This window comes from Canis lupus, chromosome 5, assembly GCF_003254725.2.
Source record: "Canis lupus dingo isolate Sandy chromosome 5, ASM325472v2, whole genome shotgun sequence".
Lineage (NCBI taxonomy): Eukaryota > Metazoa > Chordata > Mammalia > Carnivora > Canidae > Canis > Canis lupus.
The window spans coordinates 29,065,672-29,081,015 of NC_064247.1; the positions used below are offsets into that span (position 1 = coordinate 29,065,672).

At 44.6% G+C, this 15,344-nt stretch overlaps 1 protein-coding gene across 1 annotated transcript; it reads left to right on the forward strand.

Moving 5' to 3' along the window:
- The first annotated feature begins 3,538 nt into the window (after nt 1-3,538).
- MMP8 (matrix metallopeptidase 8) lies at nt 3,539-14,557 on the forward strand. The gene is made up of 10 exons (XM_025465721.3): nt 3,539-3,761; nt 5,289-5,533; nt 6,171-6,319; nt 6,407-6,532; nt 8,970-9,131; nt 10,409-10,526; nt 11,267-11,400; nt 11,878-12,031; nt 12,703-12,806; nt 12,967-14,557. Exons 1-10 carry the CDS (start codon nt 3,627-3,629, stop codon nt 13,068-13,070), a joined length of 1,431 nt encoding a protein of 476 aa, XP_025321506.1. The 5' UTR covers nt 3,539-3,626; the 3' UTR covers nt 13,071-14,557.
- The last annotated feature ends 787 nt before the right edge of the window (nt 14,558-15,344 follow it).

Genomic DNA, 15,344 nt, shown 5'->3' on the forward strand with positions numbered 1-15,344 from the left:
GAGGTCACCATACTGGAGGCCCACACCAGCTCTCTGCCACCCTGTGTCCTCTACCTTCCTGATGATGCTGAGCGAGCGAGGGAGGGAGGTGCTGGCGTGTCGGCGGGGGGCGGGGGGGGGCTGCAGGGGAAGATGAGGCTCAGAACATCCGAGGTGAGCTGCTAAAAGTCGCACAAGCAGGAAGTGGGAGAATTAAAGCTTGAGCCCAGTTAGTATCATTCCAAGTGCAGTATTCTTGCCCCTTTCAACACAAATGACCCCAACAATGATCCTGTTAATGCGATCAGTGTGTCAACCTCCATCCTGCTCACCAGCATTCACAAATGCACATGGACAGGAATCCTGCCTTTGTTCACGTGAACCCGATGAGCCACGTGCCCCTGGGCTTAGGGCACCCTGCCTCCTCTGCTGGGTCCCGGTCCCCATTAGCAAACTGACTCCCCCTCCCAGATCCCAGCACACGTTGATGCGTCCAGGCGGCTTCCCTGTGACCTACGCGCATCCCAGCTGGCTGAACACCAACCCCCCTTTCTTTAATGAAAGAGAAAACCAACTAAATTTCGCAATTAGTTTCATCTCTTTGGGCCTAAATAGCAAAACTGAGACATTAAAACACAACTTGCCATCTCTGCTGTGGGCAGCACTTCAGATCATTGGACAATGTTGCTGCCAGAGGGGCTTGGCGTTAGGGAAACGGATCCTGCCTTATCCAAAACTCCTGTTCCGTGGAGCAAAGCCTTCATTTTTAATACATCATTTGCTTTTTTTCCCCCCTCTAGTAACTTGACTCAAAAGGCCAATAGCCCCCAAGTTCACACTAAGGTTTAAATGACTGGAGGTCGATCCTTTCCCTGTAGGAGGTTTTCACAGGGGAGAGGGCCTAAGGGACCGCTGGGCTCCAGGCGTCAGCAGGAGTGAGACAGGGACACCAAGTGGGCACGTGGCAGCCAGGCATAAAGAAAACAGAAGCTGCAGGCACTGGAAACCCATGTGTCCCTCTCCGCCCCTCGCTGGGGCTCCAGGAGCACAGGTGACCTGTGGTTTCAGTGTCCGAGGATAGCACAGGGGTTCCACAGGTCCAGACGCAGCCACACGCTCCCCTCAGGCAATCTGTGCCACCTGCCAGCACGCAAAGTGTCTGTGTGCCCAGGCCGCCCTCATGACCGAGGCTCACAGCCCTACTCTCCTTACCCATCTCATCGCTCCCTTGCCCCCTCACCTCTGGCAAGCCCTCGTCCTCCATATGTGAGTCTTGCTTGTTTTGATTTTTTGATTTTTTCGACTCTACACAAAAGTGAAGTCATGGTGTTCGCCTCTCTCTGTTGGACTGACGTCTCTTAAATGCGAGGCCCTCCGCATCCAGCCACGTTGTCACAATGGCGAGGTCTCACTCTTGTTGTGGCTCTGTAGTATCCTTGTGCACACTCCATATCTTCCTTACCACCTCTGGATGGGTGCAGGTGGCTTCCAGCCCTCGCAGTAAACCCATGCTGCAGTAAACGTCTGCAAGTGGTCTTGTTGTTCCTCGTTGGTCAATACCCAGAAGTGGATTACTGGAGCACATGGTACTTCTGTTTTCATTCATTTCATTCATTCAAGTTGTATTTAACACAAAATTACACAGACACCACCAGGTTTGGATCCTTGTCTAAATCACTTATATTACATTCAGGAGAAAGTACCTTCATGAACCTTGTGCATAAACCAATGTGTCATCTCCATAGGCTAGACCAATGTTAAGGCATTCTTATTCGGTAAAAAAAAAGATTTTCTCACTAAAGACCTAATGTGGAGGAAGCCACAGCCTGATTAAGTTGTGCCCCAGGGATGGTTGGCATGATCATGACCTCAGGACAGCTTGAACAGCCTGGGGGTGGGCAGCTTGCCCGTGCATACAAGGAATGCATTGTCACATCTCTGCATATCCACATTCTATTTCCCCTCCAAGGTCCAGCTCAATGTCGGCCTCCTCCATGTGGCCTTCCTTGATTGTGCCTCCCTCCACCATTGCTTTTTCCTCCACACTGCTGTAGCATTTCATCTACTGCTATTAACTTATCTCTAATAAGCTAATACCCATCACAGCACCTGGCACGTGGTAGGTGGCAGCGAATGTTTGTGTGAATGCAGGAATCTATGTCATGAATATTAATCTACTGCCCAGATATGCTCTAACCCTAGACATGTTTTTTGGGGGGATTTTTACAAAGCTTGTGAGAAACCTTAAGAGGGACCTGAAGTCTTTACCATAGCATCTCAAACAAAAACATTACTTACATACTAACACGTCCTGGATCACACACATTGATGCAAACATTTATACGCAAAATACCTGTCCTTGCAGAATATATAAATACACATAAGTGAGCACATACAAATATATACATCGTGACCTCATCTCACACACATAGAGTCAGAATAGGTGAAACAGGTGACATGATTTTAGAACATGCCTCTGGGCCCCTGGCCTGTATGGTCACCTGGTCTGTAAACCCTCTCCCGAGGCCTTTTCCCCGGGGGCACATACACCACCTCTCATTCCTCCTCTGTGAGCACCAGCCAGGGTCCCTGCTCCACCATGGGAGGGTTTAATGTGGCCAGATGGAGTAGCCATCAGCTCAGGCTCTCTGGGACCGAATCCTAGCCTCCCCCCACCACTCAGCATGTGACTTGCACAAATCCTCTTACTTCCCTGGATTTTATTTCATTTGCAAAATGCAGAAACACTAGCATCCTGCCATAATATATGTACAGCGTGGATGTTGGGGACATAATAAATAATAATTAATAATTAATAATAATAAATATTAGATTTTTTTATAATAAATTTATTTTTTATTGGTGTTCACTTTGCCAACATACAGCATAACACCCAGTGCTCATCCCCTCAAGTGCCCCCCCTCAGTGCCCGTCACCCATTCACCCCCACCCCCTGCCCTCCTCCCCTTAAATATTAGATTGTTATTATCAGTGTCAGCATTGCTGTCTTCCTCCTTCCCATTGCAGCCTGTGCAATCTGGATTTTCTCTACTACACTGATTACACAGTACATAGGTTTCTCTACTACACTGATGCCAAAACCACATCCTCCAGAAGCTGCTCTAGGACCCCTATGCTAACCCTGCATGGCGACCACAGTCCCAGGCACACAGTCCTCCCAGCAAGGGTGGCTAAGTACAGTTCTCCTCCAAACGGGCTCTGTGGTACCAGGATAATGACGCTAACCCAACAAGGTGCCTGCATGAGCTAATACAGCCTCTGCACCTTCCCACCTAGAAAATGCAAACCCACAGCCAAGTGCTGGTTATTACCCTCTGGAGCAATTCCCCAAGTCTTCTCCTACATCAGACAGCTTTGCAAAAGTAAATCTCTAACCAAAATCCTAAGAGCAAAGAATAGCAAATTGCACTATTTTTTTCTGTCGAAAGATCCCCCGCCCCCTGTTGAGGAATACTAAATCACATTAGAACATCGCAACAGTGTCAGAGCGTAAATAACCTGCGTTACTTCACATTCCTGATGTGTGGCAATTGTTCAAGACATGGCTTTTATAAGGGGTCAGAAGAGAGAGCCGTGAGTGACACAGGACCCGGCAACCCTGAGGGACCCAGGAGAGGAAGGCCAGGATGGCAGCGTTTGCAGATAAGGCCACGTTGGACCTGAGGAAGCTCCCACTTCTGCTCCTGCTCTGCGTGCAGCTCTCACACACCTTTCCAGTTCGAGGGGAGTCCCCAGAAGAGAAGAGCACACGAGTTGTTCAGGTAAACCCACCCGCCAGCAGGTGGTGGTTGACGTGCTGGTTCTTACGAAACTGTGTGGGTTGTTTCTTCTTTTTAGTTAAATCAGCCTGAAAGGAGTTATATGGATGTTTAGTTTGGGCTCAAACATCAGGAGTCCAGAGGGTTCCTCGCTGGGCTCTTTGAACTCTGGGAAGATACTGCTGTCGAGCTGCCCCCAGCCAGGGATCCCGTTCAGAAGGAATGGTCTTAATTATAAAAGTAGGGGATTTTCTTTCTGACTCACCTAAGATTTTCCTCAGCCATTATAGGCACCCCAGTCACCATGTCTGGTGCCATCTCTATGGACTTGTCCTGAAGCCAGAAATCTCAGGTGGACCAGAGACCACAAGGACAGGAGATTAGAAGGAACTAGAAGTCAGTTTGTGATGCAGTGAGATTTCCTACATCTGATTATGTATATAAACGTTTATGAAGCAAAACCAACGGTTACTTTCCATTGTAGGAAAGTTGGACCAAATTTTGAAGAAGCACCAGAGAACGCTGTCAGAGAATTTGTTGCGCACAATTTCCTTAGCTTTGCAGTTATAGAAAAGTAGTATTCTTTTTGGTTTTTTTCCTTTTCCTTTCTTCTTACACATCCCCTACAGTGATCTACCCCTGGGCTAGAGGCTGGAGCCCCGTGAGCCTTGACTCTGTGCATGACTGAGCATTTGAGTCGTCCTCATGGCATTCCTGGGATCAGCTGTTATTATTCCCACTTTAGAGACCAAAGTGGATCTTAAATCAGTTAAATGACATGTCCAAAAATTCAGTTAATCTGTGGCAGAGCTGAGATTTGAACCCAAGCCTCTCTGAATCCAGTAAAAGCACAAAAGTGCTCTGTCTTGTGTCCCTTGCCAAGTGGAAGGTGTCCCTGGGCTGCTTAGGGTGAGAGAAGCCTCAGAACTGGTTTCCTCAGCAGCGTCAGTCCCTTCCAGAGGAGCTGTGGTGGGTAAATGGCTAATGTCAAGGATGGTGCTGTTACCCCAAACCCAGTTTGCAGTTCTTCTTGTGAAATTTTCAGTTCTCATTTAAGAAGCACCAGGGAGGTCTGGGATCTGAGTTGTCATCTTGGCAATTTCCTTCCATCTGTGCACACCCGTGTCTTAGGATGATTACATCTTCTCCACAGTATTGGAAAGATAGTTAAAAGAGAATTTTCATTGATGCAATTAATACCTCAAGAAATCAGTAGCCAGTGCTATTTATTTTTTATAAAAGGAGCCAGTCTCCCGACTGTGTACTAGCACTTTGCATGGGGACTTGGGCTTCATCCCTTATGAAATACCTGCTTTCATGTATAAACACTAACTGGAACACTGGATGTAAGGGGGCCGTTCTGGCCCATCGTCCCTGTTCCCTCAAAGTCGACCCCCAAATCCGTGTGTTTGCTCGTCTCTCAGGGTGTTAGTCTGTCAAAAGTCTGCAGTGACTTAGAGAGGATACAGAATGCCCAGAGAACTGCAGGAATCACCCAGCCAGTCCCCTCCCATATTTGTCTTTGCCCAGGACTACCTAGAAAAGTTCTACCAGTTACCCAGGAACAGATTCCAGTCTGAGAGGAAGAACAGCACCAGTGTGATTATGGAAAAGCTCAGAGAGATGCAGCGATTCTTTGGGTTGAACGAGACGGGGAAGCCCAATCAGGAGACCCTGGAGATGATGCAGAAGCCTCGCTGCGGAGTGCCCGACAGCGGTGATTTTATGTTAACCCCGGGGAACCCCAAGTGGAAACAAACTAACCTGACCTACAGGTGATGGCTCCTGGGACCCAGAATCTGACGGGGGTGTTTATGGAGCATGTGTGATGTGCCAGGCACAGTCCCAGGATGTGGGATGCAGGGGAGACAGGTGTCCCTGCCCTGAAGAGCCCAGAGTCTTGTGTGAAAGACCACAGACCCCAGAGGCCTCCTCACCCCACAGCCTGATAATTCTTGTCCTTCTCCAGCAATCTCAAAAGGATGATGGCAACATTAGGCTGCCTCTCTATGAATTCCATTAAGGACTCAAACGAGGCTCGCTCATTGCTGAAGAGACTATAGCCCCACCTCCCTGCATCTTAATGATGACAGTATGATCCCCAGTATCTGTTCAATACTCTGATTTGCTCAGTACTGAGCTTCACACATACTTAATCCCCACAACTACCCTATGAGAGGGCTACTATTTTATGATCATCTTATGAATAAAGAAATGTTTTAGATTTAAAGATAAGGAGTGAGCTGCCCAGAAGCCACATATGTCTGCAGCCCTGAGTCCCGCAACTGCTCGCAGACCCTCTCCAGGGGCAGCTCGGCATAGACCACTCACTCCTAAATGGAGAAGCTTGGTCTGCTGATGGGTGGCTCTTCTAAACCATAATGAATCCTTCTCCCGTTTTCTCATTTGAAGGATTATTAAGTACACCCCACAGTTGTCAGAGGCCAATGTGGAGACAGCTATTCAGAAAGCCTTTCAAGTATGGAGTAATGTATCACCCCTGACCTTCACCAAGGTCTCACAGGGAGAAGTGGACATCAGGATCTCTTTCGTCCAAGGAGGTGGGCTTGCAGCTGTGGTGCTCATACTTGCTTTCCCTGGCTGAGCTGAGACTCCACAGGCACCCCATGCAGACTGCTCTATTTCAGATCATGGTGACAATTCGCCATTTGACGGACCCAATGGAATCCTCGCTCATGCCTTTCAGCCGGGCCAAGGTATTGGAGGAGATGTTCACTTCGATGCAGAAGAAACATGGACCGAAAATTCTAGCAGTAAGTCAACCAAAGTCATGTCAACAGGCAGCTTCTAAATATGTGTTTCTCACATAAGAAACTCCCCTTGGACACACACACCCAAATTCTGCTAACATTTCAAACTCACACAAGCTGACCACTTTAAATTTTTGCTACCTCATAATACTAAGTCAATTCAGGTTTCAAAAAGTCCTAAGGCTAATTACTGACCGTGTTTTCCTAGGGCAGAAATTAGAAATCTACAGACTATGGCTAAATCCTGCCCGGTCCTGTTTGTATAAATAAAGTTTTATTGAAACAGCCACCTTTACTTGCTTCTGTATTGTCTATGGCTATTCTCACCATACAACAGCAGAGCTAAGTACTTGCTATGGAAACCACATGGCTCACGAAGCCTGAACTACTTACCATCTAAACCTTCACAGAAGAAGTTTGCTGACCACTACTTTTGGGTATATGTTTTTTTTAATATTCTGAAATTTCATGATGTATGGAGAAGGTCCTTATTTTTGAAAATTCAGAAATAATCAGGTTCATTTAGAAAACTATTCCACTTAGAAAACAGTCACCGTCCTTTTGGTCGAGTTATTTCATCTTCAGGGAGCTCTTTCTCGGTGGTTGCTCTTATGGGACAAACCACCCCTTTCAGGAGAAGACCTGAAGGGAAGAAATGGGGATGAGTAAGGAATATCCAGGCCAGGTGGAACTTCACAAGGCCACTGGGCAGCAATATACCACAGAACACTGTAGAAAACAAGAAAGGAAACTTTTATCTTTGCTTGGGATCTGCTCCTCCCACCATTTTCTCAACATATACATTGTGTTTATTTCACCCAAGTCCCTGTACTGGGAGCTGTGTGAACCCAAAGATAAATATCTCTCTCCACTACTTTGGATCTCTGTTCCCCTCCCCACTGGTCCATGTGGTCGTCACCTCTTACTTGAACTAAATGATCCAAATTCCCACCTGGACTGTCAACCTCCAATCTCTCCTACCTTGAAGTTTTCCCAGCATGCCAGCAAAATTTGCATTTGGAAAGTCCATCTCAGATTATGTTACCCTCTTGCTTAAAGTCCAAGTGTTACATTTCTGGACCCGTAACACTCAAATTCCTCTCCTTGGCATTCAAGGCTCTTGTTCGTTTGCAAACTCGTCTTAACACCTGTCTTCCTGTTTCACACTCAGAAGCCACATTGCACATTCACTGTTCCTACATCACACCATGTATTCCCAACCTCCCTACATTTGCTCACGTTACACCCCAAGTTCCTCCTTTCAAAATCTCTTTCTCTGCTCTGCCATATGCTTCCCCATCTTGACTTCCAGCAGAAATGGGGACTTTCTCCTCAGAATGCCAACAGCCTTTGTTTCTCTTTCTCTAACTGTTCTCCTCATTGTGCTGTGCCATTCACGTTGTTGGCGTACATCTCCCTCTCTCAACTGTGCTTCATGACAGAACCCCCAGAGCCCCTCACAACCTACTCCAGGCCCTCAAAAATGTCTTCTGAGATGTATTCAGGAATGCAAAAAATGCAAGGATGTGATGATCAAGAGAAAGGGTCTAGGAGCATGGATAGAATTTCATGAGGCTAATTATAAATAGGAAGTTGAATGCTCTCGTCTGAGCACAGGTCATGTCATCAACCTGGATTTGACCTCAGCTGTACCTCTTATCAGTTGTAAGACCTTTAAAGAGGTATCCAAAATCCATGGGCTTCAGTTCCTTTACTGTAAAAATATTTCTAATGATACTTCACACCAATGTTGTGAGGACTGAATAATATTACACTTCCCAGCATATAGAAAGTACTCTTTTTTGTTAAGGGGGGCATGTAAGAAAATGCATGGTGTGTTTATGGGATGACCAGAATGAGGCAAGTCAAGCCCTCAAGTGTCTGCTGGGCAAGGGAAGGTCCTTGGACCAGGCCAAGTTGTAAGGGCTCCATCTGACAGAAGTGTGAGCCTGGGAAGGGGGTTCCCAGCTGGGAAAAGCGCTGCTCCTGGAAGTTAAAGATGGCAGAAGGAGCAGGGTTTTTCTCTTTCAAACAAGGGGGAAGATGGAGAGTCCTTGAAGATGCTTTGAGAACTCAGAATCAAGAAGGAGCTGGTGCTGGCTGATGGGTGACCAGGGAGGGAATGCAAGTCCATTTGCATCTGAGGCTACGCACAGCCCGGCATGTTTCTTCTCTAACTACCTGTGTGCTGAGGCTCTACTCAAGGGGCTGAGGGCCTGGGAGGCTGGAGAGGGCTGTGGGGCATCCCAAGACCATGGCGGCCCTGTCATCCCTCCTCTCAGCCTGAGGTCCACACCCAGGGAAGGGAAAATGAAAAAGACATGTGTGGAAAATATGGTTTCTCCAGCACTGTTAGCTTGGAAGCTGCAGTCCTTGAGGTTCCACTGTCTCCACCCTTGGATCCACTTGAAGCCACTCACCATGCATGCTTGTGTTTCAGATTATAATTTGTTTCTTGTTGCTGCCCATGAAGTTGGCCATTCCTTGGGGCTCTCTCATTCCACTGACCCTGGTGCCTTGATGTATCCCAACTATGTTTTCCACGACCCCAGCACCTACACCCTCCCTCAAGATGACATCAATGGCATTCAGACCATCTACGGTAAGAGCGTGGGAAGAACCTTGAGTACATGGTGAGGTGTGGGCATATCTGGGATGTTCTTTGCAGTCTTGTCCATGGTAGTGGAAGTTGGAGGGTACCCAGAGGTCTGTCTGGGGTCTGTCAAAGGTGGCAGGTGCACACTACAGAGTAACACTCAGTGGGGACACCACTGAATTAGATGTACAGGTGACAACCACATAGAAGTGTCTTTAAAACATTCTGCTTCGTAGAAAAGAAACAAGATAATAATACATATTATACTGTGTTTAAATTACACAGTATTTGATTCCACAAATATCAGATGCATGTAGGCAAAGCAAGGCATGTCAAGAAACATGCTCAGCAGAAGATACATATTGCAGGTAATAGAACTGTTGTCTGTAGAGGAGGGAGGGGATGGGAATGGAGGGTGCAGGAAATGAACGTTTCTTAAAGATGTGGCTTATGCTCTTCAGGGAGGGAGATGGAGGCCTTGGCTCTGAGACAAGTAGGGACCATCATGTGTCCCCTCCCCCTGCCCTCCTGACCCCAAAGGCCGTAAGAACAGGGCACCCAAGAGAAGGTTGGAGCATCTCTAGGTCCCTGTGGAGGGAGGAGAATGGGGAGAGCACCACAGAACCAAGCATACCAGCACAACAACTCGGGGCTTCCTTATGACGATAGAACTTTCCAGAACAATGAGACTCACAGTAGCTTCCTCTCTTTCCTGACTCCTTTCACCCTGAAAAAACCTCCTTCCTTTTCCCTCCACATTTTACATTCTCTTAACTATTAGCCTAGCCATTCATTCAACAATGAAAAAACACATGAAGACGCAAATACCTACAGGAAAAAAAATTGCTAACATTTGGCTTAGATTTATGCTATAGGACAAAAGATGAACATTGGTTCCTTTCCTGAAGTTGGGAGTTGGTGAGACAGCTGGGAGTGGATACCAAGGGACAGAAATCCAGGAGGAACCAAGAAACGGGACAGGACAGAATTAGGATTTTAAAGTACAGGGAGGGGAGGAGGATGCACAGAATTCAAATTATTTTCTTTCACAACATAACCTGCACTTATCTCCAGAAATCACCTCTCTTATTTGAAATGATAATAATGAGGTTAAGAGAGTCTAAAACCTTGTGGGATCGTCTGATAGGAATTTTCGTCTTGCGAAAACCCTTCCCCTTCCTGGAAGAGCCCAGGTACTCCAGGAGTCACACTAGACTTAACCTTATAAAAAGATTTTCTTTCTTTTCTTTTCTTTCTTCTCTTTTTTTTTTTTTTTTTTTGAGGTCCTTCAAGCAACCCTGTCCAACCAACTGGACCAAGCACACCCACAACTTGTGACCCCAGACTGACATTTGATGCTATCGCCACACTCCGTGGAGAAATACTATTCTTTAAAGACAAGTATAAGATTGAACTATTTCTTCCTTTATCTTAATTTACTGGCATAACTTAGAACTGGATTCTAATCAAACCCCATATTACACATCACTCAGCTTTTCCTTCAAATTCTGGGCTTGTACACCTCATTGCAATAGATTGTGTTTTCTGGGTAACTCAAAACATCCAGGAAAATTTAAAAAACAAAAAAACCTCAAACACACATAAACATTCAGATGTAAGTGATAGCATAACAGACATGGGTCCAGCTGCTCGGGAATGCCACACACGGGTTTCCCAGACACAGAAACATCATCCAGTCCCACCCACATTCAGTCCAGTAAAAGAGACTATCCTGGGATAAGCTGCGGTGAGGGGGGTGAGTCATTTCACTGGTTGGATTTTTCAATTTTCCATTGGCCACTTGTGATTGTGTGATCGGGACCAGATCTACTCCTATTGCTTTTGCTGGAATATTCTAAAAGTCTCAGCATTTTGTAGGAATACCAGTGAGACTTGTCAGGGTGTGAGGAGGACAGGACAGACATAATCACAGAAGGTCACTCCTAGGACCTCCTCTAAAAACTGCCAAGTACCCAGCTTCACCATAGAGCCCTGGCTGCGTGTTGGCTATGATGCTCACAAGCGGTTCGGTGGCATTGTCCTACCGTCCCGGGGGTCTGGCCGGGTGGGCAGTGGTGCAGCACACAGAGGGGCCGCCCACTCACATGTCCTGTGTGCCCTTCTCCCTTTTGCTCTGCTAGGTACTTCTGGAGGAGGCACCCACAGCTGCCAAGAGTGGAACTCAACTTCATTTCTCTGTTCTGGCCATCCTTGCCTGACGGTATACAGGCGGCCTATGAGGATGTGGACAAGGACCTCGTTTTCCTGTTTAAAGGTAATTGCCTATGGTCCTCATCCTGTTTTAGTTGTCCCTGAAGCAAGGGGGAGACTTCCAGAGTGAGGGGAGGTGAGCCGAGGAGAGCATGTTAGTGCTGGCCAGACACGGCTTCCCTCCTCAGCCCTGTTGGCCCACCTACAGAATGAGAACACCTGTAGTGTTCCTCCACCCAGGTATGACAGCCTATGAGTCCCCACAGCTGGCATATCGTCTCTGCATAGGAGGCTCACAACATGAGATAGTCCCCCAGCTGTGGGGCCGGACATGCCTGGCTAAGAAGCAGGACTTGTTCAGGTGCTGGGACCGTGAGAGCTCTTCCAGCCCATGAACTGAACTTGACCACCATGGTCTTTTAAAGGCTCTTGTTCCATTGTTGTTTCTGTGGTGAATTTACACAAAGACTAAGAAGTGGTAGCATATCATGTCATAGGAACAGAAGAACCGTATCTGATCTGTGACCTGACTCGTTGGCAGGCAGCCAGTACTGGGCTCTGAGTGGCTATGATATCAAGCAAGGTTATCCCAAGGATATCTCAGACTACAGCTTCCCAAGCAGCGTCCAAGCCATCGATGCAGCTGTTTACTACAGGAGAAAAACCTACTTCTTTGTAAATGACCAAGTCTGGAGGTAAGGCAAACTACTATTTCAGCTGGAGATCGAAATGTATCTACAGACCACCAACACCCTGCCATGCGATGGCTTTAAGATACTCAGGAGATCTTTGGTGGGCATTCTTCTTGGCAAAATGCTCAGTGTTCCAATGGATTTTGAAAGTGTAATTTTATAAAATTTAAAAGCCTTCCCAATGGTACTGACAATTCTATGTCAGGAAATAGAACAAATCTTAATAACACACCAGGATGAAATGCAAAAAAAGTTAGGAGTTGAATTCTAACACACTCAAGAAAATGCTATTCAGGTAGTTTACAGAATGTGGTGCCACATGGAACTTATTATCTCAATATTCAGAGAGGGTGGGGGGCAGAGGGGAAGGGAGAGAGACTGACTATGTGCCCATTAAGGAAATCTTCAGAAAATAGAAACCCTTCCTTTGGAAAACAATTTGTGCTACCCATCAGATGCCTGTTTTAGTGTTGATGCTACCCACATATTTTATAAATAGAACATACCCTTACGTAGAGAAGTTCACCATCCTTAGGCCCAGGAAATAAGACGTTATGAAGACTGAATGAGGAAGTAGGTGTGAAGACACTTTGCAGAGTATATGCACTTTAAAGAAAACTATTGTCGCTATATACTATACTGGTTTTACAACATGGGACATTTTTTTTCATCAGATATGATAACCAAAGACAGTCCATGGAACCAGGTTACCCCAAAAGCATAGCAAGTATCTTTCCAGGAATAGAAAGCACAGTTGATGCAGTTTTCCAGCAGAATCGTGAGTAGAAAAAAAAACTAATAATAAATTTGTTTACATTTTTAAAATAGCACATTTGCATTTAAATGTTTTATTGGAACAGGCATGGGGTGTCGTCAGTTGAAAAATATCTGAGATTTACCAGCTGATTGAATACATTATTTTTTTTTTTTTTTCACAGACGTCTTCCTTTTCTTCAGCGGACCAAGATATTATGCATTTGATCTTGGTGCTCACGAGGTTATTAGGGTTGGTAGATCCAACAGATGGCTCAACTGTAGATAAAGCTGAATCAGAGTCACACATGTTGCATCCACTTTCTGCATGTGGAAGGAAAGCCTAGTTTGCATATCCATTTTCTTCTCTCCTGTTTATACTTTTCTCAACAATAAGTAATGTCATTTGTTCTCATTGTCTTCATTGGACCTGCCGTCAGTGAAAATACATTTGGAGCGTCCCATTGTCTCCAGGGCTGATTGAGTTCCTACGGATTCCATCTCAAGAGAGGAAATGAAGCCTTCCTTGTCACCTGACTATTCACTATTTCTTCACTTGCTTACCTAGCTTCTAAAATGCTCGTCTATAGCTAAGTCTTAAACATATCTTAAGCGAATCTGCTACATACAATTCAGCACTGGTTTTGGTGAGACTTAGAGACCATAAACAACATCAACAGCACCTCTTGCCTTTACTGAAAATGTGGTGCTATTTTCCACTCTTGAAAAAAAAATATCGTTGAACTATGTTGTGCCTTGAATTGTATCCCCCCAAGAAAGGTTGAGGTCCTAATCCTAGGTACTATGAATATACTCAATTTGGAAGTAGAGTCTTTGAAGATGCAATTAGTTAAAATGAGGTTCTACTGCAGGGTGGATGTAGGGACCAATGTCCTTGTAAGAAGAAGAACAACACAGACACGTAGTGGACATGTCTTTGTCCATGGGAATGATGGACAGACATGGGAATGATGCAACTACAAGCCAAGAATGGCCAGCAACCACCAGAAGCTAGAGAGGCAAGGAAGGTTCTTTCCTAGAACCTTCAGAGAAAAGAATTTTATCCTCCCAATGCCTTGGTTTTAGACTTGTGGCTTCCAGAACTGAGATAGAATAAACTGGGTTCTTTAAGCCACCAAGTCTATGATACTTCCTTATGGCAGCCCTTCCTTACGGTAGCCGGACATCTACCGGCGAATACAATATGTCTGCACTTAAGAAAACCAACACCAAATGACAAAATTGAACCCTCAATAAAGAGTATTGTCATCTTCCCCGAAAAGGGGCAAAAAGAGGAGGTACCACTTTCTCTTCTGTCTCTTCCCTGCTCTGTCCTCTTAGAGTCCAAGCAAATGTGTTGGTGTTTGGATCTGTTCCTTATTTCTTCTTTTCCAAGAATACTCAGGTGGGCACACTCTGCTCATAAGTGGAATTTACCACAAAAACAGTGCTGGGCACAAAATTCAATGAATCTCATTAAACTAAATAAACTAAGCTGAGATGTACACATTTGATAGTGGTTCTTTTCTGTCAGGAACCATAGGATTCTGAGACCATAATGACTAATACAAACATCAAAATCATTATAATGTCATATTTGCAGTTGTTAGAATATAATGCAGCTTATTATACATTAAATGAATTTTAAGATATATTTATTACTAACACATTCTATCTTCTTTTTCTGTCAGTTTTTAAATCTCACAGGTAATTAATTTAGTAATTTGGTACCTTACTTTGGTTCAACATTTATTAAATAAGTTCAAAATAAATAAATGACTGGCTTGTGATCTATAATTTCTTAAGACATTACCACATATTTCATACAAAGTATAAAAACAAATAGCAAGTTTCAGTATATTTGCAACCATTTATTTTCTTGTCAGAATTATAACATTGACATGAATTTTTAGGTACTATTTCCACTTATAAAATATTTTATAAATATTCAACTTCCTTTACAGATTCCTCAAATATGTTAGCATATTTTTTCTCAACTTATTTTATGAGGATAGGATATATTATCATTTCATTCATTCATTCATTTATTCAACAATAAATAATCACCTACCTTTCTCAGGTACTGTGCTAGGGAAAGTGAGAGATAAAAGTAATTCATTGCATCAGTCTAACAAGTGCAAAAGAATGTAAGAACAGAGTATTTCATTTTTTAACATTAGAGTCAATTTCAGACTATCATAATTTCAGAGACTTCTTATGTCCATTTTTACAAGCATGAAGATGGGAGATTCAGAACACCTGCTAGGTGTGCTAGCTAGTTATGCTAGGTTCTTGTCCCAAACCTCATGTATATACACATTTTTGAGATGAGAACTGAGTTCTTATTATTTCTTTAACTGTATTTCAGAGTCCTAGGATGTGAACACCAATGTAAAGTGAAACAAAGAATTCAAAAATTATTCCTTTTTTTTAAAGTTATCTTCTTAATGATATGCGGTATTTTCTGGCCATTACACTGAGGTTTTATATGAATACAAGAGCTCCAAGAATCTAGGCTTAGATCTTAAATAATGAGATTATTTTTATCTTAGGTTAAATTTCT

What these genes read in the sequence shown, in the direction of transcription:
- MMP8 (XM_025465721.3), top strand. Translation starts at nt 3,627, where the DNA reads ATGGCAGCGTTTGCAGATAAGGCCACGTTGGACCTGAGGAAGCTCCCA. An exon ending in GATCTCTTTCGTCCAAGGAG is followed by an intron (nt 6,320 to 6,406) that starts GTGGGCTTGCAG and finishes GCTCTATTTCAG; the next exon opens with ATCATGGTGACAATTCGCCA. An exon ending in CCTCGTTTTCCTGTTTAAAG is followed by an intron (nt 11,401 to 11,877) that starts GTAATTGCCTAT and finishes ACTCGTTGGCAG; the next exon opens with GCAGCCAGTACTGGGCTCTG.